The sequence below is a fragment of the Hyaena hyaena genome, unplaced genomic scaffold, assembly GCF_003009895.1.
Source record: "Hyaena hyaena isolate Hyena2069 unplaced genomic scaffold, ASM300989v1 scaffold_21, whole genome shotgun sequence".
Taxonomy (NCBI): Eukaryota; Metazoa; Chordata; class Mammalia; order Carnivora; family Hyaenidae; genus Hyaena; species Hyaena hyaena.
This window is the reverse complement of record NW_024080653.1, coordinates 73,256-100,456: the sequence shown is the minus strand read 5'-3', so window position 1 is coordinate 100,456 and position 27,201 is coordinate 73,256. Positions and strand designations below refer to the sequence as shown.

The 27,201-nt window shown below is 46.7% G+C and overlaps 2 protein-coding genes across 2 annotated transcripts; one reads left to right on the top strand and one right to left on the bottom strand.

Annotated features, from left to right (window-relative positions):
* The first annotated feature begins 9,506 nt into the window (after nucleotides 1-9,506).
* Nucleotides 9,507-18,007, top strand: CD300E (CD300e molecule). Its single transcript, XM_039226521.1, has 4 exons — nucleotides 9,507-9,632; nucleotides 11,952-12,290; nucleotides 15,412-15,520; nucleotides 16,236-18,007. The coding sequence occupies exons 1-4, from the start codon at nucleotides 9,593-9,595 to the stop codon at nucleotides 16,501-16,503; spliced, it is 756 nt and encodes a 251-aa protein (XP_039082452.1). The 5' UTR covers nucleotides 9,507-9,592; the 3' UTR covers nucleotides 16,504-18,007.
* Nucleotides 18,008-21,411: 3,404 nt separating this feature from the next.
* Nucleotides 21,412-26,590, bottom strand: LOC120228243 (CMRF35-like molecule 5). Its single transcript, XM_039226522.1, has 4 exons — nucleotides 26,340-26,590; nucleotides 24,648-24,977; nucleotides 24,185-24,311; nucleotides 21,412-21,821 (listed from the first exon to the last, which is right to left on the bottom strand). The coding sequence occupies exons 1-4, from the start codon at nucleotides 26,377-26,379 to the stop codon at nucleotides 21,719-21,721; spliced, it is 600 nt and encodes a 199-aa protein (XP_039082453.1). The 5' UTR covers nucleotides 26,380-26,590; the 3' UTR covers nucleotides 21,412-21,718.
* Between the last annotated feature and the right edge of the window lie 611 nt (nucleotides 26,591-27,201).

Here is a 27,201-nt window from a genome sequence, read left to right as displayed (position 1 = left end):
GGGTGGGGCCTCAGCAGGTGAGGGAACAAGGTGCCATCAAGTTCCCGTTGTGGGCGTGATTTTGGATCACTGTCTATTTCAGTAGGTTCTTCCCCTTTCCTAATTTCACAGCTTAAAATGAAGAAGCAGCAGAGGAAGGAAGTAGGTAACAAAATACGGACAGGAAATGGACAGTATTGAGGGCTGGAACTCTTAGGCCAGATGTCAGATGACAAGGATCTGGGTGTTCTGGGGCCAGGGAGACAGGATCATGGGTCTGTTTGTAACTCAGCCCCCTCTCTGCCTCCAGGTGACTTGGGTTAGGACTTGTCACTTACCAAATCTTCCCTGGGAGGAGGAAGTGGAGAAAAGGGTGAAGGAAGTTCAGGAGAGCAGGGAACACACAGGTCCCATGAAACCACCACCACCTAAGCAGATGGGTGGGAGGGTAACGAGACTATGGCTGTCACTACAAGCCATGGGATGAAGGGATCATTTTGTCAGCCCACAGGTGTGTATGTGCACTTGTGGGATCAGTTGCTAACATTACACCAGGATCTGTGCTTAGCATTTGACATCAGGGATCTCATTTATTCCTAAAAACAGTCCTTAAGAGGTGGATACCACCATGCTTATGAAGAACCTGGAGGCTACAGAGGTGCCAGGCAGGGAGAGGTGTACTCTCCTAAGCAGTGGAAGACCAGTGGTTAAGGGGGACAACAGACAAGCTTCCTACAAGGAGCAGAATAAAGACAAGCCAGAGGCGTGGTGTTTGGGTGTGTAGGGCCTCAGAAGGGCGGGCAGACCCTAATTCCCAAGAGGCCCGATGGAGTGGCACAACCCGTTATGGGCCTGGGGAGGGTGCCTGGGGCAGCAGTAATGTGAGTGGTCGGACCAATGAGCCATTGTAGGTAGAATTAGCAATGGCTTGGGCGTGCAACCACCAAGCATCCAGGTTCCACTGTGACATGTGCAGGCAAGTGATTGTTGATCATGCACCAGAAGGTCTCAGCGGCCAGCCCCAGTTGTTGTCTTTGAGGAGCCAAACAAAGGATCCTGAATTGGTCTTGAGCTGCACTAGGGAGTCTAGACAGAGGGATTTCAGTAACATTTGAGGAATTACTGCATTTTATAAAACCAGACTGAACAAGTCAATGCCAAACTGCTGGCCAGAATCAAAGGGGGAAGTCTCATCACCCAGTTTGTGAAAACTTTGCTTTGCTTAGTGAAACAGGTTCTGGTTGTAGACCCTGGCTTCAAGGATGAGACTCACTAGCCCAGTGCAGCCATTCTGCACAGCAACCTGTCAGGTTAAGTATATGTTTATCTCAGAACCTGGAACCTGGAAATCCTGCTGTGGGGTATATGTCCCAGGAAAATTTTATGCAGGCCCATAGCTTGTGTGCTAGAGGATGTCCATTAGGCACTGTTCATGGGGCAGGGAGTTGGGGACTGCCTAGGTGTCCAAAATGGGGCACTGTAGAAAAGCCTTGGGTGTCTGCTATGGAATACAACGTGGAACTGGAGAGAGCAAACTCTGTGAACACATAGGGACATGAATGAGGCTTAAGAACCTGGTGCTGAGTGTAAAAAGGAAAACCAGAATGAGATAGATGGCACAAAACCATGTGGTTTTAAACATATGCATACAAAGCAAGCATATGACCCTTATGATCACGTGGAGGCAAGAGTGTCCACTGAAGGCACAAGAATGGCTGTCTTTGAGGAGTGTGAACAGGGGATAGATTTGAAAACACCAAATAAAGAAATGACAAGTTTCGGGGGACTTTCCTAGACTAATGACCTCAACACAGAGGTTCCCGAAGGAATCTCCAAAGACAAAGCAAAACAAAGCAAAACTGAAGACAGAAAACCTGGGAAAGCGTATTGGGGCAAGATTAGGAAAGAATGATGTTACACAGGTGTAGGGTGGCTCAGAGGCAGATGTCAAGTCTGCCAGCGCTGGGGTTGGGAGGGAAGGCTTCATCTGCATCTTGAAGGAAGCCAAGAGGGTACAGGTGCCGGGGCAGGTGGCTGGGAGCCTGGATGGGTATGGAGAGAACACTGTGTGCACTGGTTTGCTGACCTGAGAGAACATTTGCTGTGTGGGGACTGGAAATCATGTGAAGAAGTGGCTGGGGGACAGACCGTGAGCTGTGGAGGACAGAGAGGCTGGAGGCCAGCCAGAAGCCAGGTCTTGTGTATGGCACCAGGGTCTGGACCTGACCGTAGCTAAGATGAGATGGTCAAAGTTTGACAGCAAGGAAGCCACTGAATCAGACTTCAAAGATTCCTCGTTTTCTTTCAAAACTACCAGCAATGTCTGCATTGTCCACACCCTTGTGTCTGGATTCAAGACTGGTTTGAGGACCCACCACGCCTCTCCACTCTGGAGCCACTATTTCTATGGTAATAAGTTATTACCATATGATTGCCAGAAGTGGAGGAGAGGTCCAGACACCTGTCTCTAGGATGCAGCTCTCTTCTGTGGCTCCATCTCCCTTGCCCCGGTCCTCTCATTTCCTTTGAATCCTTTGAGGAATTTGTAGACTATTTTCCAAAGTAGTTGCACCATTTTCCATTCCCTTGAACAGGTATGTGGGTGTTCTGGCTTCTCGACATCTTTGTCAAGACTCACTCCCTGACCTTTTGATGCTAGTGGGTGTAAAGTGGTGTCTCACCGTGGTTTGGATTTGGATTCCTTGATGGCTAGCATTTCCCTAATGATGTCATCTGCGCTCATCTTTGGACTGCCTCAAGTTTCTACCTCCTCCCTAGCATGGTGAAGCAGACAGTAATAAGTGGAGTCTTTTCTAGAAACTAAGCCTCCTCCCCTATGGCAACTTCCCCCAAATGTATGTGTTTCAGGTGCTTCTCACAGTTGCTGGTGGGTCTGGGCAGGCCCCAGCCTTAAGGGCCTCTTGCTACCCTCTGGCAGAATGGTTCTGGGCAGTGGGTAGACACCAGATGGTGGTTCCCCTGTCATAGAAGCCATGCTGTGGATTGTGCAGCCTGAGGCCCTGAGCTACAAAGCATTGGTAAGACATTGGGGTGATGGAGGTGGGGAAGAGGCTGTCCTTCCTTTTGGAAAAGTGATTTCCCTACTTCTTAGCCACTAAGCTCTTGTTTGGTTTGCTGGCTTCCTCTACTGGCTTTCCCCCCAAATCCCAAAGGATAACAAACCAGATTGCGGCTTGTGAACTTGATTTGATAAAGTCTGGTATCAGGACCTCTGTGCCTCTGTCTTCTTATCTATAAAGCGAGAATAATGGCGCCTACCTTACAGCTTTGTTGTGAACTTCAGAAATAATTTGGGGGAAGCCGGTAGCACTGTGCTCTGGGAAGAGAAACAGTTATTGTTATAATTGGGACCCCTGCCTAGCTCCTCCTCAGTGTTACCCAGCCCAGACTTTTCCCAGAAGTTCAGATCTTATTCTCACATTGTCAATTCCTACTCAGCCGACTGGAATATTTGATTTTCCACTTACAAGTAGAATCCTGCCAGAAAAAAGGTCCACACCTTTTGATGGTTGAACAGAACCCACTGATCTGACCACCATTCTCTTTCCTTTCTTCACAGGAAGTGAGAAAGATCTGTGATTCTTTGGGCTTTGAGACCCAGAAGCTTATGTTTATTAATTAAAAAATTTATGTTTGTCTTCTTCCAAATATTAGACTTTGGCATTTTCAATAAATGTGATAACTATATTACATAGATTCTAAAGTTTAACTGGTTTTCTACTGTTATTTCCTTTATACCCTCATCTTTTTCAAATTTCAATTCTTTGGGTTGCTTTCTAAGTTGGGTGGAGTACTTTGAGTCTTAAAACTTTTTTTTTTTAACACAGCATAAATGGTTAGTGTTCATTTGGAGTCCTTGCATTTTTAAAATGTCTTTCTCTTTATCTACAAGGTAGAACTTTCTTGGACATTGATTTTTCTCTCTTGAAATTCCATAGACATTGCTCCACTGCATATATATTTAATTGTACACACACACACACACACACACACACACACACACACTTAATTGTAAGGTATACATAGAAAAGACTACTTAAAAAATATATATACCATTTACAGAATAATTGTAAATCAATATTTATATAGCTACAAATGAGGTCAAGAAATAGAACGTTGCCAGTACTCCAGAAATCTGCTTTCTGTTCATACCCTCTCCTTCTCCCACTAGATATATCCATTACTCTGATATTTGTGACATTCATTCCCTTGATTTTAAAAATTAACCTTATTGTAGTACATTTTACATATAAGAAAATGCAATACATCCACTTTATATGTACAGTTCAGTGAATTTTGACCATCTCCTTCCCTGTGACCAACACCACAATCAAGATACAGGACTTTTTCAATTACCCCAGGAAGTTCCCTTGTGTTCCTTTATAGACCACCCCTACTCCTGTTCCAGGCAACTATTGATCTGATTTCTGTCACCGTTATATGAATTTTATATAGTTTAGTCTTACCTACTTTGGGACTTCATATAAATGGGATAATATTGTAAATATGTTCTATGACTTGTTTCTTTCACTTAACATTATGCTTGAGATTGATCATGTTGCAGCTGTAGTGTGTCCATTTTTGTTGCTGAATAAGATTCAACTATGCAAATATACCACATATATTTATTCATTTTATTGTTGATGAACATTTGGTTGTTGCTAGATTTTGGAGTTATGACCAGGAATATGTTCTACGTTCATCCATAAGAAAATAAGGACAGTATATTAGTCACTTGCTTGTTTGTCTTAGATCCATTCATTGGCCTTCTCTATCTATCTATCTATCTATCTATCTATCTATCTATCTATCTATCTATCTTACTTTCCTATCATCTATCATTTATCTATCTCTATCATCTATCTACCTATCATATCTATCTATCTATCTATCTATCTGTCTATCTATCCATCCATCCATCCATCCACCATCTCTTTTTCTCTCTCTCTCTATCTTATCTATCTCTCAATCTATCTAGCTATCATCTATCTACATACCTATTCACAATAGTATATAGTCTCTTATTGTTGGGTAATTAGGGTCTTTTCAATTTTTCACTTACACGTATTCTCATTTCCAATTTTTTTCTTAGCCTAGATTATGCAAAGCAGAAATACTGGGCACAGAAAAAGGCCACTTTTAGAATTCTTTACACCTATTGCTAGATTGCATTGTAGAACCAGAGCACTGTGTCACCCACAAGGAGTATTTGGATCCCATAGCACTAAACCTTTGCTTGCCTTTACTATTACCTTAAGAACATCTTGACTAAGGAGCACCTGGGTGGCTCAGGTGGTTAAGTGTTTGACTCTTAATTTCAACTCAGGTCATGATCTCACAGTTCATGGGATCGAGCCGCAAGTTGGGCTCTGCACTGACAGTGTAAAGCCTGCTTGGGATTCTCTCATTCCCTTTCTCTGTGCCCCTTCTGTGTGTGTGCTTGCTCTCTCTCACAAAAATAAATAAATAAACATGAAAAAACCCATCTTGACTAATTTGGGAAAAGATATAATTTAATTGTTTTCATATATCCATGTATTTTTCTGAATATTATTAGCCCTTTGCCTTTCCTCTTTTGAGACTTACAGGTTCATGGTCTTTGCCAATTTTTTTTTAAAGATTTTAGTATTTCTCATTTTGATTTGTATAGGCTCTTTATGTTTTTGGCATTTTCCCCGTTTTTCCTATTTTATTATTTGTCTTTTTTTTTTTTTTTTTTTAACTACAGAAATGATTTATACTGGCTGGCTCCATTTCCTCATCCCTCCTTTCTCCCCAGTCTCTCCCATCCATCTTCACAAGGACCTCTATCCTCTATCTGGTCCAGAGGCGTCTTCTCTTTCTGCGTCTTACTTTACTTCTCTGTAGTGTTTGATTCAGCCAATGGCTCCTTCGTTCTGGAAATATGTTCTTTTCCCTGCTTTCAGACTCTCCTGGTTTTCTGCTTGCTTTGCTTTCCTCCTCCTTACCTTTTTTGCTGCCTTTGCTCTTCAGTCCACACATGTTGCTGAGCTTGGGAACCTGGGTCCTGGTGCTCTCCGTGTATCCCTTGGGTAACCACTGTGAAGTTCTAAGCATCTTCCCACAGCTCCTCACTAAGCATCTCCACTTTGACCTCTAACAGGCATGGAGAAACCCTTAGTGAAATGAAAAGTATTTCAGGCAGAGGGAACAGTACATGCAAAGCTCCTGAAACAAGAGAGCATTCGATGTATTCAAAGAACGGGAAGGAAACCAGTGAGTCTGTAGCCTGATAGGTGGGTGGGGAGGGGGTCGTGTCAAGTGGTGGTGGAATAGAGGACCAATGAGAGAGAAGGGGTAGACTTTGGTCATGTTGAGTGTGAGGTGCAACAGAAGCCAGGAGGTTCCAAAGGCACAGCAGAGCTGTGGGGAATGGAGCTGGAGACACTGGGCAGGGAATCTGAGGTGCTGCTAGAGGAACAAGTGGGAGCTGCTGCTTTCCTGGGGCGACATGGGGCTGTACCAAGTGGAGAAGCAGGGAGGGCGTAGAAGAGAGTGCCACCTTCTTGGGCCACACCAAATGAGGCCAATGAGGACCAAGCCGAAGCATCCGGGTCTCTAACTGGGCCTGGTTGGACTCGACCTGAACCAACACTGGCCTGAAGTCACTCTAGTTGTTTGGGCCCTGAAAAAATGATCATGCCAACTAAAGTAGCTCCCATTGCCCTTAAGATGAAAGCCCCAAAGTGTTCTTCTTTCAGGGTTCTGCTTCCAATTACTGGCAGGAATGATTGCTAGGTACTTGTGGTGAGGGACCCATCCTCCAGACAAGAGGATGGCAGAATCTGCTCATTAGGGACAGATAGGAGGCATCATAGGCTTTGTGGGCCAGCTACTCGATTCTGCCCTTGTAGCAGAAAAGCTGCCACAGACAATACAGAAAGGAGCAAGTGTGGCTGTGTTCCCATAAAACTTGTTTATATACTCTGAAATGGTATTGTGCAATTTTAATATGTCATGAAATATTTTTCTTCTTTCCAACTGTTTACAAACGTAAAAGTGTCCTTAGCTCATGGGCTAAGGTGGCCAAAAGGTGGCCAGGAGGCATGGTTGTGGTTTGCACCCACCTTTCCCAAAGCCCTGCAAACCTCATCACTTGCCAACCTGATTTTATATTAATTACTTTACCTGAGCCTCCCATGCTATTGGAAACAGTGACTTTGGCTGTCACACCTCAGTGTAGTACAGTTTAGGTGCCAATTCTTATGGAAGACTCTTTAACTCCTGTGGCTCCCGTGGGCCAAGATACATTGGTGCTTCCCTGAGGCTATCAATGAAGTATGTGGATCCCAGTTTTGGTTAGAGAGTTCTGCTCCAGTTACCCATCTGCTATGAACCTAAGGCATAGGCTCTTGTTCTCTTGTGGTTGTTGAAATGCCAGCCCCCTTCCTCCTAAAGCCCATATCCATTCTGATAGTCCCCATCAGCCATCTGGTATCAGACCCTGTTCATGGTCTTGGCATTAAGTTCCCTTTAAATTTCTGGCAGTTGGGGATTTCCTGTGCTTGATTTTGTTTTATCTGTTTATTTATTTATATGTTTATTTGAGAGAGAGAGCTAGAGCATGAGTGGAGGAGGGACAGAGAGAGAGGGAGACACAGAATCTGAAGCAGGCTCCAGGCTCCGAGCTGTCAGCACAGAGCCCGACACGGGGCTTGAACTCATGAACCATGAAATCATGACCTGAGCTGAAGTTTGACGCTTAACAGATTGAACCACCCAGGAGCCCCTCCTTTGCTTGGTTTTGAATTCACTTAAGTATCAGAACTTTTTGGGTTACATTTTATTTATTTTATTTTTATTAATTTTTCTTTTGAAAAAAATTTATAGAGAGGAGTGGGGGTAGAGGGAGGTAGAGAGAAGAGAGGAGAGAGGCACAGAGCCTAATGTGGGGCTCCATCCTGTGACCCTGGGATCATGATCTGAGCCAAAATCAAGAGTTGGATGCTCAACTGACTGAGTTACCCAGGTGTCCGTAGGTTGCATTTTAGATAGGATTTCCATGTTTGGAACTAGAAGGGAGTATGTGTATTGACACAGTCTACCATATTGCCTGGAATTTGTGCTTTCTTATTGGATAATGAAAGGTGACCACATTAGATGTATTTTTATAAACTTTTAAACCATTAGCCTTTGCTCATTCCAATTTCCTTTATTTTATTTAAAAAAAAACTTCAGGGATCAATTTGGAAAAAAAATAAAAGAAACAGAAGAAAACAATGGAAAAGCAGAACCCAGGGGACTGACGACCTGTTTGATGTTCTTGATGAGAGAGTGGAGGTCTCCAACTGTTGTCTGTGCTGAAGAAATGACACAAGGGTACACAGGGTCATGCCTACTATCTGTTATGCTCATTCTGGGTCCCCCAGGTAAGTGACTAGTCACATACATGTGAGCAGGAGCCATGTGGCTTTTTCTCTCTGGAGCTCAACATGTATATCATATGTCATTAGATATGGTGAAAGAGGAAAATAACAAACTGTGCTCTTACAGCAAGTTTGAAGTGACAGATGATCTGGTAGAGAGTTTCAAAAGATAGTGAAGGTTATAGGCTATGAGTATCAATCACTGGGAAAGAGAAGAAATTAACAGGGGTTATTATCATTGGAATTACATGTTTATATAACTGTGTCTTAGAGAAGAATAATCATGTGTAAATTGATTTGGAGGAAATGTACAGCTGGTTGACAGACCAGATGAGAAGATAGTCCTGTCCAGGACTATTCTAAAGATATTTAAGGTTTTTACTGTGCAGTTACTACTATGTTCCAGGCACTGTGCCAAGTGCTTTATGTTTGTTCATTTATTTCCTGTGAGGTAAGAATGGTTACTAATTACTCTATTTTAAAGATGAAGAAACTAGGGAAGAGAGTGATTCAGCAACATGCCTGAGGACCATGAGTAGTACATGATGGAGGTGGGATTTGAATCTGCATGACTCCAGAATCTATACCCTTAACCAAAACCCTTATACTAAATTAGGTTAATAATGTACAAGCAGGTTGAGTGTCCCCACAGGAAATCAGAAAGTTGGATCTGGAGCCAAGGAAGAGACTAGGTTAGAGTAAGAGGTATGAGGTCAACTGCATGGAGGTTATAGTAGGGAGAGTTATGGGGAGTCCTCACCCCTGATCTTTAAGTGGGTGTGTTTTATGACCCCAAAGTTGGCAGTTAGGGAGCAGGAGCAGCTGGTTAGGCCAAGCAAGCAATCCCAGATGGGAGAAAGAATGGGAAACAAGGACGAAGGCTCACCTCTGTTGGAGGTTTCATATATTGGGATTGACTTTCATGGAGGCTTGGGATATGATCTAAATAGTATATTGCCATTAAATGAAGGAAAACTCAGTATGTTTCTCTAAAGTATCTCTTGCCACTCTCCTCCTGTTTCTAAGTAGGGCTTCAAATTAGGAAGTGGATAGGAGAAGAAAAAGGAAGTAAATGAGAGAGAAAAACAAAGGAACCTTTTTTTTTTTGAACAAGTAGAAAGTGGATGCCCTAGGCTCGGTCACAAACACCTGGATTCCAGTTGGGACTTGGATTTGCTGGGGACACCAACCAGAGAGACAGGACCATGTGGCTGTCCCCAGCTCTGCTCTTTCTCTGCTTCTCAGGTGAGTGAGGCTGGGGCTTTGGGTACCTGGCATTGCAGGGGGCGGAACAGTGGGTAGAAGGTCTGTCCTGGGTTCAAGCCAGAAATGAAGTCTCAGCAGACAGGAAGGATACATTCATTCATCCATCTGTGTATCCTTCTATCTACTCAGACATTCATCTACAGATCCTGCACACTTATTGAGCACCAGCTGTGAGCCAGGACCATTCTGGGTACTGTCTTTAAGAGCAACTTCAGCAATCAGGAACTCATAGTTGAATGAGGGAGTCAAACCACTATGATACAGTGTAGAACTTGTTGTAGAAAGAGATTTATTTATATGGCATGAAGGTGGACAACAGGGGCCCCAAACTGCTCTTGACCAGATTCAAGTCTTCACTGAGCCTCCACTGGACATTGATCTTGAAGGATGAATAAATTAGCAGAGTGGAAAGTGGGAATAGCTTTTGCAAAAGTGTAGAGATATTAAAGATGATAGAAATTTCAAGAATTAGCAATAGTTCTATTTTGTTAGAAATTAGTTTAAAGGGGTTGGTAAGGTTTGTTAGTAGGAATTAATGAAGGGTCTAAAATGACATCCTTAGCACCCACCTCAAACCCTTGCTGGAACAATGTGTGGTGCAGGCAGATAAATAAAATTGTCCATTGAAGGTTGGAGTTTCAGAATAGAAACTCTTAAAAATAGGCATTCAACATGCATGAAAGCCCATTCTCTGTGGGAAGTAAGTTTAGGGTAAAAATTAGATGATATTCTTCATATTTGTAGAATAATATTTATGACATGGAACCTGCCCAACATAATCATGGACTGTTCCAGAATAGTGAGTGGAAAAGGCAGAGATTTGAAAGAAGAATACCAGCTGGGTGTTACTGGCCAAAACATAATTTACTTTTCAGTAACATGGGACAGTAGACGGGATCATCTTTAAGTCCCCGTAGAGCCCTTATAACCAAGATCTTAGACTCAGAAAGACATTTAAAAGACATACATCTCATTACACATGGGAGGTGCTCAAAATGTCTTAAATGAGGGTGATGATGATAATAGACATTTTCTAAATCACCATAATTAATGAAATGGACATCCAAAGCAGTAGTGGCTGCAGCTGCTCACAAGAGCTGATCATTGGCTTATCTTCCGAACCTTGTGTCCAGTGACAGCATGTTGTTGGCCTGAAATCGTTGTGGTGAGAGCATTTACACCACAGAAACTGGCAAACAGTACAAACAATGGCTTCTTCTCAACTCCCCTCACCCGCCTTGCTCCTCATCCAGCATATCATGGCTTGCTCACATCTGCTTGCTTAAATCTGATAAAATTGTTTAAGTACCCTAGCCTGGGTGCAATTAAACTGGACTGGAAACCTCTTCCCATGCCTTCACATGGACTGGCTGACCTCCCCAGCCCCAAGTGGGCTGACCCTTTCCACTCATTTGCAGTTAGGGTTCCTCTTGGGTCCAGATTACAACTTTGGAGTCGCTTATAAATTTCTGTTCTTTTTTTCATCCAGCTCCTGGCTCAGCTCCTTCCTGCTTGTCCCAGCCTTCTCCCACCCACCATATGCATTGTGGTTATAAACACCATTTAGAAAAATGTGGTCACTTTACATTTTTATGGAGGGGACCCCAAAGAATTGTATGGCTAGCCTGAGAGGGGAAGGTTGTAAGGAAAGATGGTGAGGCTCTGGGTACTGTGATGGGGGGTTGGCCTGGGGGAGGGCAGATTGTGCCCCAAACCTGTGTCAAGAAGCCTGTTAGGGTCTCCTTGGGACCCAGCTCTTCTCAGCAATTTGTCACTCCTCCCTCAAGAGTAGTCTGGATGAGAGTTGGGGGTTTACTTTTCCTCTCTTAAGAGCATGTGGAAAGCAGAGTAAACAAGAAGTTGTACTCTTACAGAACAAGTTTGAATTGCAGAAAACCTAGAATACAGAGCCTTCCTCCAAAGAGAAATATTTTTGTATGTGACTGAATTTCATACCTGACAAAGGCTGCCAATCTAAGAACAGGTCAGGACAGTCAGCTCACTCTGCTGAGAACTAGCTTTGTTCCGATTCTCCCTGTCCCCAAGGACCAGGATCCCCATGTGGTTGGTTACTCAGTGTTTCTGGACTCATAGAGCACAGGTCTCTACTCCTCTTGCTGGCTGTAGTCTCCAAACTTTTTTGCCCTAGGTCCTAAGCTCAGATGTCCCTCTAGGTCCCCATACCTGAGAATGGAACCATCTATACCTCCTTGGCAAGTTTCCCCTTTGTCTTTAGGCAGACAGCTGCTGATGGGTCCCATTGAGATGGAGTCCTGGGATGTGGCTTGTGTTTTCTAGGCTCTTTGTCCCTGATGGGCCCCAGCTCTGTGACAGGCACCTTGGGTGGTTCTCTGAGTGTACAGTGTCAGTATGAGGAGGACTACCGGACATATAAAAAATACTGGTGCCGAGGGCAGTCTGAGAGCACATGTGACAAGATTGTGGAGACCAATGTAGAAGAGAAGAGAGGTCGTGTGTCCATCAGAGACCATCCTGATAGCCTCACCTTCATAGTGACCATGGAGAACCTCACCGCAGAAGACACTGGATCCTACTGGTGTAGAATTCAGAAAACATGGTTCCTGGACATATGGTCATATGACCCTTCGGTCCAGGTTAATGTGTCTGTTTCTCCAGGTAAGAGATCTTCTCACTCCAGCAGCCGAGCTTATGGGACATGATTGAACATGGGGACAAAGATAGGTGCCATGCTGAAGAGTGTCTTTAGGTCTTGTCTAGTCCTCAGTCCCAGTGGTGTTGGGAAGAGCCTATGATGAGGGCAGAGAGGCAGCTGACCCTTTAACCTTGGAAAGGGTGGGGGTGCATAGCTCAAGGTGCCCTCACTCTCATAGGACAAGGGCTTCACTCCATTGCTTGGGAGGCCCCTCCATGCTGGACCAAGGCTATTTCCACCATACCCTTTAGAAACCTGCATCAAAGGAAATAAACTCTTTGTATATACATCTTCAGCTTGTGCGCAGAACATTCCCTGTACTATACTGTCCTGAAATTAACCTTACTCCTCACATTTCACGAAATAGGCTTCTTGAGTGGAAGCTGCTTTTTCTCCTACTCCCATGTGCTATAGGGCCATGAAACCATGTCCAAATTCTCCCACATCCTCATTACTTTCAACCTACTACTGTCCTACCTGTCTCCTTTAGCATTTGTGTCATATAGCCACACCCTCCTACCTCTCCTTTGCATGGCCTTCCATTATCTTCTAGTTTATTCCCTAATCCCTGCCATTGTCTTGGGAGTTTTTAACGAATAACTAGTCCAACATCCTTTTCTTGGGTTCCATGACCTTCCTGACTGCAGTGGTCTGCATTTCCACTCCCCAGAATCCCACTCCATGGCAACATTGTACATCTTGCTGTCACCCCAAACTGGTCCATGTCCAGAACCCACACTCAGACTTTGTACTTTTGGACAGCTTTCTGTGCATCAGCCTTCCCATATCCTCACCCCTGCTGGCCCTATTCTCAACCTCACATATGCCTCCAGTTCTTTCATCCCTCTCTCCATTCTCTCCCCATTTATCACTACCTGCTCCTGCCCTGATCTCACTTCCTTCCTCAACTCTCATGGAAGACTACATTTTCTTTCCTTTCCTTTCCTTTCCTTTCCTTTCCTTTCCTTTCCTTTCCTTTCCTTTCCTTTCTTTCTTTCTTTCTTTCTTTCTTTCTTTCTTTCTTTCTTTCTTTCTTTCTTTCTTTCATCTTTTTTTTTTTACAAATAGTTTATTGTCAAATTAGTTTCTACATAACACTCAGTGCTCATCCCCAAAGTGCCCTCCTCCATGCCCATCCCCCCCTCCCCCCCACATCCATCAGTCCTCAGTTTTTGTCAGCATTCAAGAGTCTCTCATGGTTTGCCTCTCTCCCTTTCCCCCACCATTTCCGCCCTTCTTCTCCCCCTTGTTCCTCCGTCAAGTTCCTCCTAATCCTCCTATACGTGCAAACATATGATATTTGTCCTTCTCTGCCTGACTTATTTCGCTCAGCATAACACCCTCAAGGTCCATCCATGTTGCTACACATGGCCAGATTTCATTGTTTCTCATTGCCATGTAGTATTCCATGGTATAGATAAACCACATCTTCTTGATCCATTCATCTGTTGATGGACACTTAGGCTCTTTCCATGTTTTAGCTATTGTGGAGAGTGCTGCTATGAACATTGGGGTACACGTGCTCCTATGCCTCAGCATTTCTGTATCCCTTGGGTAAATTCCTAGCAGTGCTATTGCTGGGTCATAAGGGAGTTCTATTGTTAGTTTCCTGAGGAACCTCCACACTGTTTTCCAGAGGGGCTGTACCAGTTTACATTCCCAGATGGCGGAGAAGTAAGGAGCTCCGTACTTGCACTCGCGCCCATACATCACACAGAAAAGATCTGAAGACATTGGAAACCTTACAAAACCTGAGAGATTGGGAGAAAAAAGACGCAGAATCCACTGAGAGAGCCTTCTTTCTTTCATCTTTTATTTATTTCTGAGAGAGAGAGAGAGAACGTGAGCAGTGGAGGGTCAGAGAGAGAGGGAGACAGAATCTGAAACAGGCTCCAGGCTCTGAGCTGTCAGCACAGAGCCCGACGTGGGGCTCGAACCCACGAACCCGTGAGATCATGACCTGAGCCAAAGCCGGATACTTAACCAACTGAGCCACCCAGGCGCCCCTACATTTTCTTTTCTTATCAGTACCCTCCACTCTTGTGCACCATTTCTCTACCCACCTCTCGAAAACCTCATTCCTGGATCCATCTTAAAATTAGGGTGACTGACCATTGGGGTTTGCCCAAGACTGACAAGTTCCTTGGGATGCACAACTTTCAGTGCTAAAACTGGAGAAGTCTCAGGCAAGCTAGGGCAAACTGATGCCCTACCTAAAATCTATCTCCTCTAGTACTGCTGAAGAACAGTCACAGAAGGCATCGATGGGTGTCAACACAAGTTCATGGTTTCAAATATGACCCTCCCATTCTTCTACCTTACCAAGGGAGTACAAGATATCAGATGTGAACTCTCTCAATTTCTTTTCTTCTTCCCTTACAAACTTCCGTGCTGCCTAACTCATTCTTCCCTCTTTCCCTTCCAGATGGAAGGCAGTTTGCTTCCTCCCGTTCAGGAACAATCATCCTGATGCTGGTTTCTCACTCTGTAGCTCCTTGCCTCCTCATTCCCTTGAGCCAAATCCTCTCTCTGCTCTTCTGTATCCTTCTTCCATCAATTATCCACACTCTTCACCTCAGCCTGGAAACACACTCCTGGCCTAAAACTGTCTTGTAATCCCTGTGGCCTCCGCAAGGTGTCACCATCCCTCATCTCTCTTTGATTGCCTGGAAGGTAGCTGAGGTCCACATCCTCCTTTGTGCGCCTGCTGCATCTGATGGAGTTCCACCCCTGTGCCCACTTTCTATTGACCTGATTCAATCTATTTAGACTTGCCCCTGCCCCTCCTCCCTCTGGTGCCCCTCGTCATCTGGGGAAACCCCTGAGAGACTCCTGCTGTCACCCCAGGCAGAGTCAGACCTGGGATGGAAAGAAAGACCTGGCACTTATTAGAGGTAGCTCTTACGACCAGTTCTGAAAAAGTCTCATTTGGTCCCTGAGGAGCTCGCTCCATCCAGGAGGTGGCCTGGGTTTAGCTTCAGAGTTCCTCCTGTGAGTGGGTGATTGTGTGCAACATTGGGTCCAAATGGGTACTTTGTGCGTGGCTAGGGAGAGAGCAGCATCTGATGTGTGATTTGTCTGTAGCACCAAGTAAAACCACAGGGAAGACCGCATGTCGAGCTGCATCTGACACCTTTCCGGTGCTGAGCACCAAACAGAATTTCAGCGCCGAGGTGTTGACCCACTGCTCGGGGTAAGGGATTGCAGCCTAGAGATCACAGAGGAAGAGGTTCAGCAACCTTATGGGATCTTTGGGGAGGCTGGCAACACACCATGCTCTTTTTAGCTCACTGTCTGCTGGGTTTTCTTCCAGTTCTGGCCCTGATTTTTACATTCTCCATGGCTGCATGGAGATTCCTCATGGAAAATACCACTTATTCAGTGAACACTCTCCCATGTGGGACAGCTACAGGGAAACAGGAGGCTGGTTCAGGGGGACATGCAGCTCCTCCCATACCCACCCTGCCCCCTCTTCTTCCCCACATGGTTCTGGACTCTGGGTTCTGGTTCTGTCCTCCCAACCCGGGCTTGCCTTCAAAGGCCTTGGCTGTACCAGAGATCCTATACCAGGCACTGCTTGCGGGGTCCAGGGCAGGGAGATGTACTGGCTCCAGGCTGTTTTCCTTCTCCTAAAGATACCCGGAAAGGGCTGTGATGTTTCTGTCAGGCCCTGCAGAACAGAGGACAAGGGTCAGGACTTTAAAGTGAGAATGGGGGTGGCTTTCATGATCAAGGGAGGGGAAAGGATGGGGCTCCAGAGAGATGCTGCCCTGGTGTGTGTCCTTTCCAAGTTTGATCGGAGTGATTTGAGTTCTGAAGTCAGGGCACAGGGACAGGTGGGGAGAGAAGGGTCCTGTGGGCCTCCCCCTGAGGAGGCAGCTCACTTCCTGTCCCTATTTCCTGCACAGGTCCTCATTTAGCAACGTCCACTTGCTGCTCCTGGTCTTCCTGAAGCTGCCCCTGTTCTTGATGTTGGTGGGTGCTGTCCTCTGGGTGAACAGGCCTCTGAGGGGCCCTGGGGGAAGTCAGCCTGACAAAGAGAAGCCATCATGTAGTAAACTGTCTCCAGGAATGCCCTGTCCAGGAATACAATCCTTCAGACAGAATAGGAGAGACCTTCAGACTCTGGACTCCAAGGCAGGCGGACAGAAGTGCCTGGATTCTGGAGGGGCCTAAGTCTTCTGGGGATCTCGTTCCTGTGTCTCAAGGGAGAATCCTGGGCCTTGGATGACACTTGCTCCAAATCCGCAGGTGCAGGATGGATGAGTCTCCTGGGCCAGTGTTTGGGGTCCTCTTCTTCTGTCTCAGATCCCCTGGCCCTCATGCCTATCTCTCAAGGGCAAGAATTCTCTGGAAGTTTCTGGAAAGTCCAGCCCTTCACTCCTCTCATTGCCACAAAATCTTCTCAGCTCAGTGTCCCCCAGGGTAATAACCACCTCCTTTCTGCAGCCAGGTGGCTCCCTGAGGACTTGCTCCTCATAGTTTCAGTCCTTGGGCTCAACAAGGCTTCAACCTCACTTGTGTCCCTGTGACCAGAGAATGTGTGCTGTACTCAAGCATCTCTGCCTGGGCCGGCCATGGCTGAACAGCTTTCGGTTAAAGCTCTGGATCTGGTTGGAGCAGAAGTGGGTGCCCCCAATATCACTCCCGGAATTCTCCACCCTGGTGAGTCTCCTGCACACAGGGCCGGTGGGTAGTCCACTGTAGCAGAAGTCTGGCTGAAGCCACCTATCAACACTTGGTGCTTTCCACGGAGAAGTAGACAGTCTCTAAAGACAAGGTGCAGGACACAGACATGAGGAGATACCTCCCCACATAGTGTTGGCACAATGCCACAGCTACCATGGGACACACCAGCCTGAGAAAGGGCTCTCTTGGGTTTGAATGCTTGTCAACAGCTTTCTCCCTGAAGTTTGCAGCAAGGTGCATAGTCTGTTACAAACACGTATCACCATGTTCACTCAACTCCTTGTGTGTAAAACAGCCCTCTCCTCTCTGCCAAGCCCAAGCCTTCCCTCAGCTAGTGATGCCAGTTTCCAGAAAACACTCCGAGTTCCTGAGCACTGAGTTTGCAAGCAGGGCTGCCATGTTCAGAACCCAAATCCTGGCATGGCTCCCACAAGGGCAGGGCCGTTTGTGGCACCTTGAGGAGAGCTGGGACTGGCCCAGGACTCCAGTGAAGGAGAAATTCAACCAAGGAGGCACATACTTACTATATTAATAAAACACAGACGGGGCGATATAGGAAACACAATGATGGCAAGAGAGAAGCTTATGATGCACTTTATTCTGTTTCAAAATTATTCCAAGCAATCTCGTTTCTTTACCTTTCCAGATAAATTTTTGAGTAAGCTTGTGTGTAGCTACCAAAACAATTTTGTTGGTATTTTGATTGGAATCATATTAAACTTACAGATCAATACTGGGAAAATTGACATCTTTACTATGTTGAGTGTTCCAGTCCATAAATGTGGTATCTCTTGCAATTTATTTAAGTGTTCCTTGGCTTCACTCACCAGTGTTTTGTAAATTTTAGTATCTGGATGTTGCATGTGTTCTGTTAGATTTATACCCAAGTATTTTGTCTTCCTTTCGAGCACTCGTGAACAGCACTGTGCTTTTCATTTAATTTTCTACATGTTCATTGATAGTTTACAAATAGGATTGTGTGTGTGTAGGTGTGTATATGTGTGCACATGTGTATGTTTATGTGTGTATGTATATGTGCTGGTGTATGTGTGTGAGGGTATGTATGTGTATGCATGTGCATATGTGTGTGAATGTATGTGTGTGCATGCATGTGTCTCTGTGTGTATGTGTGTGCATGTGTGTGTACACATGTGTGTAGGTGTGTGCGTGTGTGATTGTGTGTGAGTGAATGTGTATGCATTCGTGTGTGTTAGTGTGCATGTGTATGTGTGTGTCTCTGTGTGCATGTGTGTGTGTGTATTGATCTTTTATACTATGACTTGTTACATTCATTTACCAGTTCTAGCAGTTTGGTAATTTTTTTTTGTAGATTCCTTAAGATTTTCTTTTTCTTTTTCTTTTTCTTTTTTTTTAATAGTTTTTACTTATTTTTGAGACGGAGAGAGACAGAGCATGAGCAGGGTAGGGGCAGAGAGAGAGGGAGACACAGAATCTGAAACAGGCTCCAGGCTCTGAGCTGCCTGCACAGAACCCAATGCACGGCTCGAACCCATGAACTGCAAAATCATGACCTGAGCTGAAGCCACTCAACCGACTGAGCCACCTAGGCGCCCCTCCTTGAGATTTTCTACACAGTTATGTTGTCTGCACATAGGACAATATTATTTTTTCCTTCCTAATCTGTGTGCTTTAATGGAGTCCTGGAAGACGTAGGAGCCCCCAGAAGGTCTCACACACACTGATGACCATGCGGAGCATGTAGCATCATAGACCCACTGTTTCCCGGCATTTCTGCTTTTAAAAGAGAAGCCAGAAGAGAAATCGCTCACGTTTGCATGTAGGCAACAACCTCCACTTAAATAAATATTGTGATCCAAACAAAACATATTTGTAAGTGGATGCAATTCACGGATGTGCAGAGCGCCATTGTGTCCCCCAGTATTTACACTGGGTCCATATGGTGCCCCAGCAGGCTTGGGGACTGACCTTCCCAGGGCACAGACGGACTTGCAGGATGGTGGTGTGGACCTCCTTGGGGCAGGTCCAAGTCTGCTCCCTGGCCTTATGACTGGGGGCCCAGGTCTCAGCCCCTCTGGGCCCCCAATTCTTCAATGTGATGCAAAGGAACTATGTTAAGATTCTTCCATGTGGCAGCTCTAAAACAGGGCTATAAATTTGTTGACATTCCTGTTATTGAGAGTTGGGAGTATGTACCCTCCCCTTGAGTCTGTGTGGACCGGGGCTGTACAGCCAGTAGCCTAGAGCAGATTCCCAACTTTCCCCCATAATTATCTTCCTAAGGAGCCTGCTTAGACATTTTCTTTTACTAGAACCACTCCTCCCCAATGGGTATGAAATTTTAAAGCCAAAGATACTATATATGCCTATGTTCTATATATCGATTAATTGATCCATCTATCAACTGATCATCTATGTTTTATATAGAAAAATAATTTTTTGGTATAAAAACAACATTTTTTTTTACCCTCCAAAAAAAGTGTTCATTCCCATCAGACAACGGAATGCATGGATAGAGTATGGCGACAGTGACGCTGTGTGGCTTCTGAGGCCAGGCCCAAAGGAACCTATAGCTCCATCCTCCGCCTTTTGAAACACTTGCTCTGGAGACTTACTTCTGAGAACTCAGCTCCACGTGGAGAGGCCTCCTGTAGGATTTCAGGTCAATTATGGAGACTGAGCTCAGTCCTGGCGTATATTGCAGACATGCTGAAAAGAAGCTTCCAGATGCCCCCCCCCCCCATCATTATGTCTTCCCAGCTGAGGCCCCAGACTTTTGGAAGCAGACACAGGCCGTCCCTGCTGCACCATCCCTGATGCACTCCGTCCGAATTCCTGACCACAGGATCTGGGACATGACAGAACTATGGCTGTTTTGTGCCCCACGGAAGATCTAAGCAGAGAGAACTGGACATTCCAGCCCCAGGCAGGATGGTTCAGAGGAACACGCTGCCTCTGCTGGCTGCACAGCGGGCTGAGGGGAGGCCCCTGGGAGACTCAGCCCTGCGGTGGGGACCTGGGGCTGGACTCCCCAGGGGGTGACGCACCCAGGCTGCTGGGCCTGGAGGTCTTGCTCTTTCCTGAGGTGCGAACCAGAACCGTGTGGGCTGGAGCTGTGAGCACTGGCGGGAGGTGTTCCCCACAAGAAGCCACCTGCTGCTGCAGAACACCCCCTCCCCCCGCCCACACATACTCCCTCTGCAGAGCTGAGACCACATTCAAAGGAAGGTTCTAGTTGAAAGTGAACCACACTTTTCCTAAAGGATGGATGCAAGGAGACAAACACATCGCCAGCACAATGCAGCTGGAGACAGGTCAAGACATGTCTCTGAAGGCAAGAGAAATAAAAACAAAAATGAACTTTTGGAACCTCATCAAGATAAAAAGAATGGGTGATGGGCATTGACGAGGACACTTGCTGGGTTGAGCACTGGGTGCTGTATGTAAGGGATGAACCATGAAATCTACTCCTGAAGCCAAGACTACTCTGTATGTCAGCTAACTTGACAATATATTATTATTTTTTTTAAATTCAGCTGGAGAACTTGCTTCGTGAGCAGCAGGGCTACCGCACACAGGGAAGGAGCCCAGACAGCCAGTTCTGCTCAGTCTCAGCGAAATTATGGACAACATGACCTCTCTAAAGAGGAGCTCAGAAAAGAGATATAGATCCCCAAAATGGTTCAAGATAAAATATATAACAAAAAAATAACAGACAGAGCCCAGGAAGAGTGTGAGTAGAAAAGAAAAAAAAAACAACCCCAAAACCAAAATGGTTATTGAGAAGAAACATGTATAACTTTGAAAATTAAAAAGAAAAGGCTTGTGTTGTTAGTTTTTGATGAGTGAGTGGGAGGAAGTTAAACACGAAGGGCCCAGCATCCTGGGTTTTCGTTGCTCAGCTGGTGTGAGGTGGAGGCAGGGGTTAGGAGTGTAGGGGGATGGAAAGGCCAAAGCTCAGGCCAAACCCAGGAGTGGGTGATGGTGGGTCTGAACTGCCTGGGGGATGGACAGCGTCACAGGTGAGAAGGGGATAGATCTGTTCCATCTCGATGGAAAAGTCCAAATGGTCCCTGGAGCCGTTATGTCTTGCACCTAAGGACCAGTGAGGCCAAGGGACAAATGGAGGGACAGAAATGAACTGTTCTGGTGACAACTGGGTGAATCCCCTGTGCTTGGATGTAGATACAGGGCAGGAATATTTGCGTTATTTCAAAGCCCCTCCCTACAAAACACTTATTACTTACAGAGGGAAAAAGAGTAACTTCAATGAGTTTCGACACATTTATACCCCCAATCTACCAGTTCCCAGACATATTCTGATTCTAGTGTTGGATTTAGAGTCACTTCCCACCCTCTAGAATCAAAGGGTTATCTTCTCACATATAAAACATTGAAAGAGTGTCCCACCAAATAATCTCCAGGGAGTGCAGGAAAGCCAAATATTTTAATAGAGGATGTATGGCGCAAAGAGATTAGGTGCAGGTTGGGTGATGGTCCAACCCGGTCTTCAATCTTTTATGTTCAAGGAATTCTTTCTCGGAGGCACCAATGCGGCAGAAGGTAGAATCAGTGGACCTCTGTGCAGCTGGCCAATCAGAGGTCTTTGTCCATGTGGACACACTCTGGAACTTTTTGGTTTAACCCAGGTTTTATGCTTACTGGTTGGTCTGGAATTGGAAAACCCATCATTGGCCAGAGTTCTGAACAATGTAATAGTTATTTATCCTTGGCAGAGCCACTTGAGGGTCATAAGGAGAGGCGGTACCAGGAGGATCCACACAGGAGGATTCTGTGCTGCTACATTGAAGACCAAGTTCCCCGACCTGTGCAGAGCAGTGAAGGAAACAGTTTATTCCTGACATCAGGACAAGGGGAGTCCTCACCTAACAGGGACCCCCACCTGTCTTGGAAATGTAATCACTGCCCATTCCCTGATGAGAGCTCAGAGGGTGTGGGGGTGTCCATGGCGGGGGTCTGTGGTTCTCCTGCTCAGGCTGACGTATCCTCCCTGGAGTCCTCATGACTCCCCACATCACAGTCACAGCAGGACCCAAGCAGGGGCAACTTCACAAAGGTCAAGAGCACAAAGTGAAGGTTGTGAAGCAAGGCCCTGAGCAGGGAATGTGGTGACAGGAGTGAGGTCCCTCTTCAGGGGCTGCTCCAGGCCCTTCCTGTCCACCCTCACTCCTGTGCCCAGATCTGGAGGACAGGCAAACCCCGTCTCTGCCTGAAAGTCCCTCTGAGGGCAGAGCCATGCTGCCCAAGGTGGAATATTCAGAGGTCTCCCAGCAGCCTTAGCCTGGGCTCCAGCACTTCTGTGCCCTGATTTCATTTTCTGCTGCCTCCCAAAAACCTCTCTGCCTCACCAGCAGACCAGCCAAAAAGGCTCAAGGGTTTGCCTTTGCCTGTCTATTTGAATCTCTGTCTGTCCTATCTTACATAAATTCTGCCTGTCCTTCAAGCTCGGATCTCATATTACCTCTTTGAAGCAGAAGAAAATCCCTCACCCTTGTAGGCTGGCTGAATACCTTCTGGCTTCTCTTGGGAGGGGTCTCTCCTGGATCTGAACCCCATCTGGTAGCACATAGGAGGTGCACTACCTCCTACACCCTGGACAGTGGACACGTGGTCTAGTGGACCATTGGACCCTTGCTCACATATGGTATCCAAGAGTCTGATGCCCTCACCCTCTGCCTCATGCTCTCCCCCACAAGCAGTTCCAGGACCCCCATGCAGGCCAGGCTGTTTTTAAATTCTGCTTGCATTGTTCATGATGTGTCATGTCCATTTCACAGGGAATTTTCTTTAGAGAGAAGACATGCTCCATTACACTTCCTGAAATTACCCTTGAACTCACTGTGCTCTGTTCCCAAGTTCCAATCCCAGTGGGGTTGTGGCCCCATCTCTCCACCTGCAGCTTCCACCTGCGCCCTGCAGTTTCCTAAAAGTCCTGCATCCTCCCCTCCTACTCAACAAAACAACTAGTCTCCAAATAGTCATAAGCAGGACAAAAGCCAGTGGTGAAGCATGAGCCAAGTGCCTGGCCTCATTTGCACACACGATTGAACACATTGTCCAGCGGGGCCAAGCTACAAGGAATAGGGTCCTTGAGAATGGAAGCAAGAAGGAGTGGAGCTGGAAGGGAGGCCATGGAGAGGGTTTCTGGGAGGAAATTCACCTTTACCCTGAACTCTGATGGGGTGAAACTGGAGTAGGGTGGTGTTTACCCTTTGAGGGAAGAATTAATTGATTGTTTTTTGGATGCCTGTTGAGGGAGTGGGCTTCAGGTTGATGGCCCAGCCTCTCTGCCATGTTGGGAATGTGAGAAAGCAGGAATGCGAGTTTTCCACTCCTTCCCGGCATTTCCCGAGCATGTGAGGAGGGGAGGGGAGGGCACCCTCCTCAAAGATGTCCTAATCCCAAGACCTGTGAATGTGTTAGATTACATGGCATGGAGGAAATAATGACGCAAACGGATTTAAGATTGCCAACCAGCTGACCCTGAGATGGAGAGGTGATCCTGGGATATCTGGGTGGTCCCTATGGAATCACCAGCATCTTCATAAATGAAAGGAAACAGGAGAACCAGTGTGAGAGTAATGTGGGTGAGCAAGACTTGGCCACCCCTGCTGGCATATGGAAGAGACCATGAGCCAGGGATGCAACGCCCTTCAGAGGCTGGAAAAGACAAGGAAGTTCTTCTCCCTTAGAGCCTAGGAGGAACCAGCCCGGCCAGCACCTTGAGTTTAGCCCAGTGAGACTCATCCAAGACCTTGACCTCCAAAACCTTAAGATCATAACATCGTTTTGTCTTCAGCCACCAGGGTGGTGGTGATTTGCTCCAGCAGCCACAGGGAGCTAATCCAGAGCTTGTCCCTTCTGGCAACTGGAGGCTGAAAGCACCTGTGTCTGTTTTGGATTCTTGGGGGTCAGGAGGCAGGTCTGAAGGAGACCAGAAACTTCTCTCCTGCAGCCCAGCTGAACAACTTTGCTTAGGTTTCTGGTGGGGAGGGGGAGCTCTTTAAGGACTCAGAGGTATAAAGAGGGGGTCCCAGTGTAGATTTTTCTGTTTCTCCCCTGCACAGGAAACATCCAAGGGGACAATGGGGGTCCCTGTCAGAAAACCCTGAGGGGAGCTGTCCCAGGGCAGCAGTGGGAAATGTCTGTGGGGTCCAGCTCTGCTCACCTGCTGTGGGGGTTGGTCAGAACAGTGGGCTGGCTGCTGTTGATGCCCTGGGTAAATGGACGCGAGGAAGCTCGACTGGCTGGTTTTGTTGTTGCCACAGTCTGGGGAGGGTCTGTTGGATCAAGGGCTAAACACACAGAGCAGAGCAAGGTTCTGAGTGTCACAGATGGATGTCATGGTCTTCTCCACACCCTACTCCCAGGATGCAGAACCTTTCTGTCTTATGCCACTGCCCAGCCATTTTGGTCTTCTCTTGCATCTTTTTGGTTTCTTATCTCAAATATGAATACATATTTGCAGAGAAACACCAGTTTACCACCACGTGAGGGATTTTCAGTGGTAGGCATAGTCTTAGGCGAGTTTTGAGACTCCCCTCCATCCATTGGGGAAGGCAGAGGAACAGTCCTGATTCCTCTGGGGGGTGGGTCCCAGGGCCCTGGAGCATAGGAGGGGTAGTACCTACCTGGGTCAACATCCACGTAAACTTTGTACCCCAAGTCATTGCCAACTTTCTCAATCCCACACCAGTAGGTGTCTGCGTCATCATACCAGAGATCCTCCAAGGTCACGGTGAATATGCGTTGGCTGTGATTGTCCTGGATGGACGCTCGGCCATTCTTCACCAGTTGTTCTGACCCGGTGCTTTTAACAAGGATTTTGCAGGAATCCCAGTCATACCCACGACACCACCACTTTTTGTAGGGTTCCCATCCCCGCCCGTAGGTACAGTGCACGGTCAGTGTGCCCAATGCTCTGCCTGTTGCCATTCTCATCACGCAGGTGGAGAAGTGGGCTAGAAAACAGAAAGCCAACATGCATCTTGTTGTTCCTTGAGCCCAGGGCTAACCTGGGAGCTGCTGGGTCTTCTGGCCCTGCTTTAAAGACCAGCCAGGAGCCTCTGCTCTCTGTCTAATCGCCACGTCCCTCCTATCCCTTCATCCCCTGCAGGACTTCTTTTCTGTCACCCCTCTTGTGAATCCCCCTTGAGCCTCCTAACTGTCCAATACGGGGGCCCCCACTCACGTGCCATCCTACTGACCACCGTCCCCTGCCCGCCCTCAAGCAGCAGCTCTTCCTGGTAGCACAGAGCACACATTGCAGCCACAGGGGTATTTCTGAATCCCAGAGCTTGTGAGGCAGTGTGGGTCCCTCTGCATCTGTGCCCTTGATAAACTAGCCCCCCTCACCCCCAAACCCTCAGCCTCTGAATTGACACGTGGCACAGAAGTAAACACACACACACACACCAAACACGCTCACTCACACAGGTGATTGCTTGTTTTTTAATCTATACACCTTGTTCTTCTGTGTTTCCATAACTTTATGCAAGCTGTTCCCTCTGCCTGGAATGTGCTTTCTTCTCTGCTTGAAGGAACCAAACCTTTATATTCATATATCAAGGCTCATCTCCAAGAGTGTCTTTTCTATGGTTTGTCTGTTTCTGCAGCCAATTCAGTCATTGCCAGTGCAACCAGAGCCCTTTGTCCCTGTCTCGGGTGTTGTGCTAATGACACTGGATGAGGTTTGTCTTTAGATCATGCAGAGCAGAGACCTAGGCAGGCTGATGTGTGGGGATGAGCAAGTCCTCCATAGAGGCTGTCACACCCTGGTTTTGCTGCCTGTCTTCTTTCCCACTGTCTGAGCTCTTCAGAAGAGAGGATCCTGGCTCAAGCTTCAAGTCAAGACCAGCTATGTAAGTTTTTAAATGATCCAGATACCTGAACTCCACCTTGACTGAATACATCTCTGCTGGAGCCTGAGCATCTGTGCTTCTTCAGAGTTCCTCAGGTATTCATGCATTCATGTATGTGTACATGTGTGTGTGTGTGTGTGTGTGTGTGTGTATGCTCACATCTATCTATCATCTGTCTATCCATTCATCCATCCATCCATCCATCCATCCACCCACCCATCATCTGTCTATCCTTCTCTCTGCCAGGGCTGGGAAACTGCCTAGAAAACAAACACTGCGTTATTTATTTTATTTCCTTTCCCCATCATTTAACTTAGTACCTTTAAGGTAACAAAACTTAAAAAGTTTTTAAAATACTAAGTGGATGAATGAAAGGCCCTGCCGTCTCTCTCAGGACAGACTCCATCTGTGTCCCACCCTGATCCTGCAGGTGCTCAGTCCCAAAGCCCCCGCCTCACTCACCTTGGCTGATGAGAAGGAACAGAACTGGGAGCAGCCGCATGTCCTGTCTCCCTGGTGTTCAGCAAATGCCAGCTGTCCTCCGGGGACTGAACTGAGCACAGAAGCAACCTACTGTGTCTTCTTCTAAATTATCCTTTTTTAGTTTCTCTCATCTAAATTTTTTCTTCAGTTACTTCTTAATTTCATTTATTTCGTGAAAAGCAGTAACGACCATTGGGAGCATATGGTTGATGTGATGAGGGTTCCCCACTCCTTGCTCCAGCCTCTCAACTCAGCACCCCCTGGAGTCTGACCCTGATGATCTGCTCTCCGGGGAGGGTCTCTGGCCACCCCCCTGCCAGCACCACCTCTAGTCTGTGCGCACCTACTTCCTGTCGTCCCCTCCCCGCCCCCATCTCCCAGCGAGGTTCTCCATTTTAAAGGCTATTGGCATATTTGTGGAGCTGTCCACCCTGTTAGCAGCTCACATGTGCTCCAAATGGCATTTCTTGTCATCTTCACTCTTAAAGTCAATCTGTCCCAACACCTGGTCCCTGGGCCCAGGGCTCCCTCTCCACCTGCCCCCACCACGCTAGTCTTCCATAGACAAAGGCCATGGGATCTTCTCTCTGCCACCTGCCACCCTCAGATGACCTTGCTGGGGTGGGGAGCTTGGAGGTAGAACAGCCCAGGGCTTTGCCAGAGGAGTAGTAGGAGAGGGTGAGGCGGGCCAGCCCTGGGAGGGAAGGGGAGCAAAAATCCCTGTCCCCTTCAAGGTCCTTCTGGCTGGACTAAGAAGCAAATTGACATGAGACAGATTAACAAGAGAAAATCATATTTAATAGCATACGTGCAGGGAGTCCACACAGACATGGCAGTCAGG

Bases quoted from the DNA above. Each gene is read 5' to 3' on its own strand.
- CD300E (XM_039226521.1), top strand. From the start codon at position 9,593: ATGTGGCTGTCCCCAGCTCTGCTCTTTCTCTGCTTCTCAG. The intron at 12,291-15,411 runs GTAAGAGATCTT...ATTTGTCTGTAG, and splicing joins TAATGTGTCTGTTTCTCCAG to CACCAAGTAAAACCACAGGG. The intron at 15,521-16,235 runs GTAAGGGATTGC...TTTCCTGCACAG, and splicing joins GTGTTGACCCACTGCTCGGG to GTCCTCATTTAGCAACGTCC.
- LOC120228243 (XM_039226522.1), bottom strand. From the start codon at position 26,379: ATGCGGCTGCTCCCAGTTCTGTTCCTTCTCATCAGCCAAG. The intron at 24,312-24,647 runs GTAGGTACTACC...CTGTGTGTTTAG, and splicing joins TTACGTGGATGTTGACCCAG to CCCTTGATCCAACAGACCCT. The intron at 21,822-24,184 runs GTGAGCAGAGCT...TGCTCTGCACAG, and splicing joins CTGACCAACCCCCACAGCAG to GTCGGGGAACTTGGTCTTCA.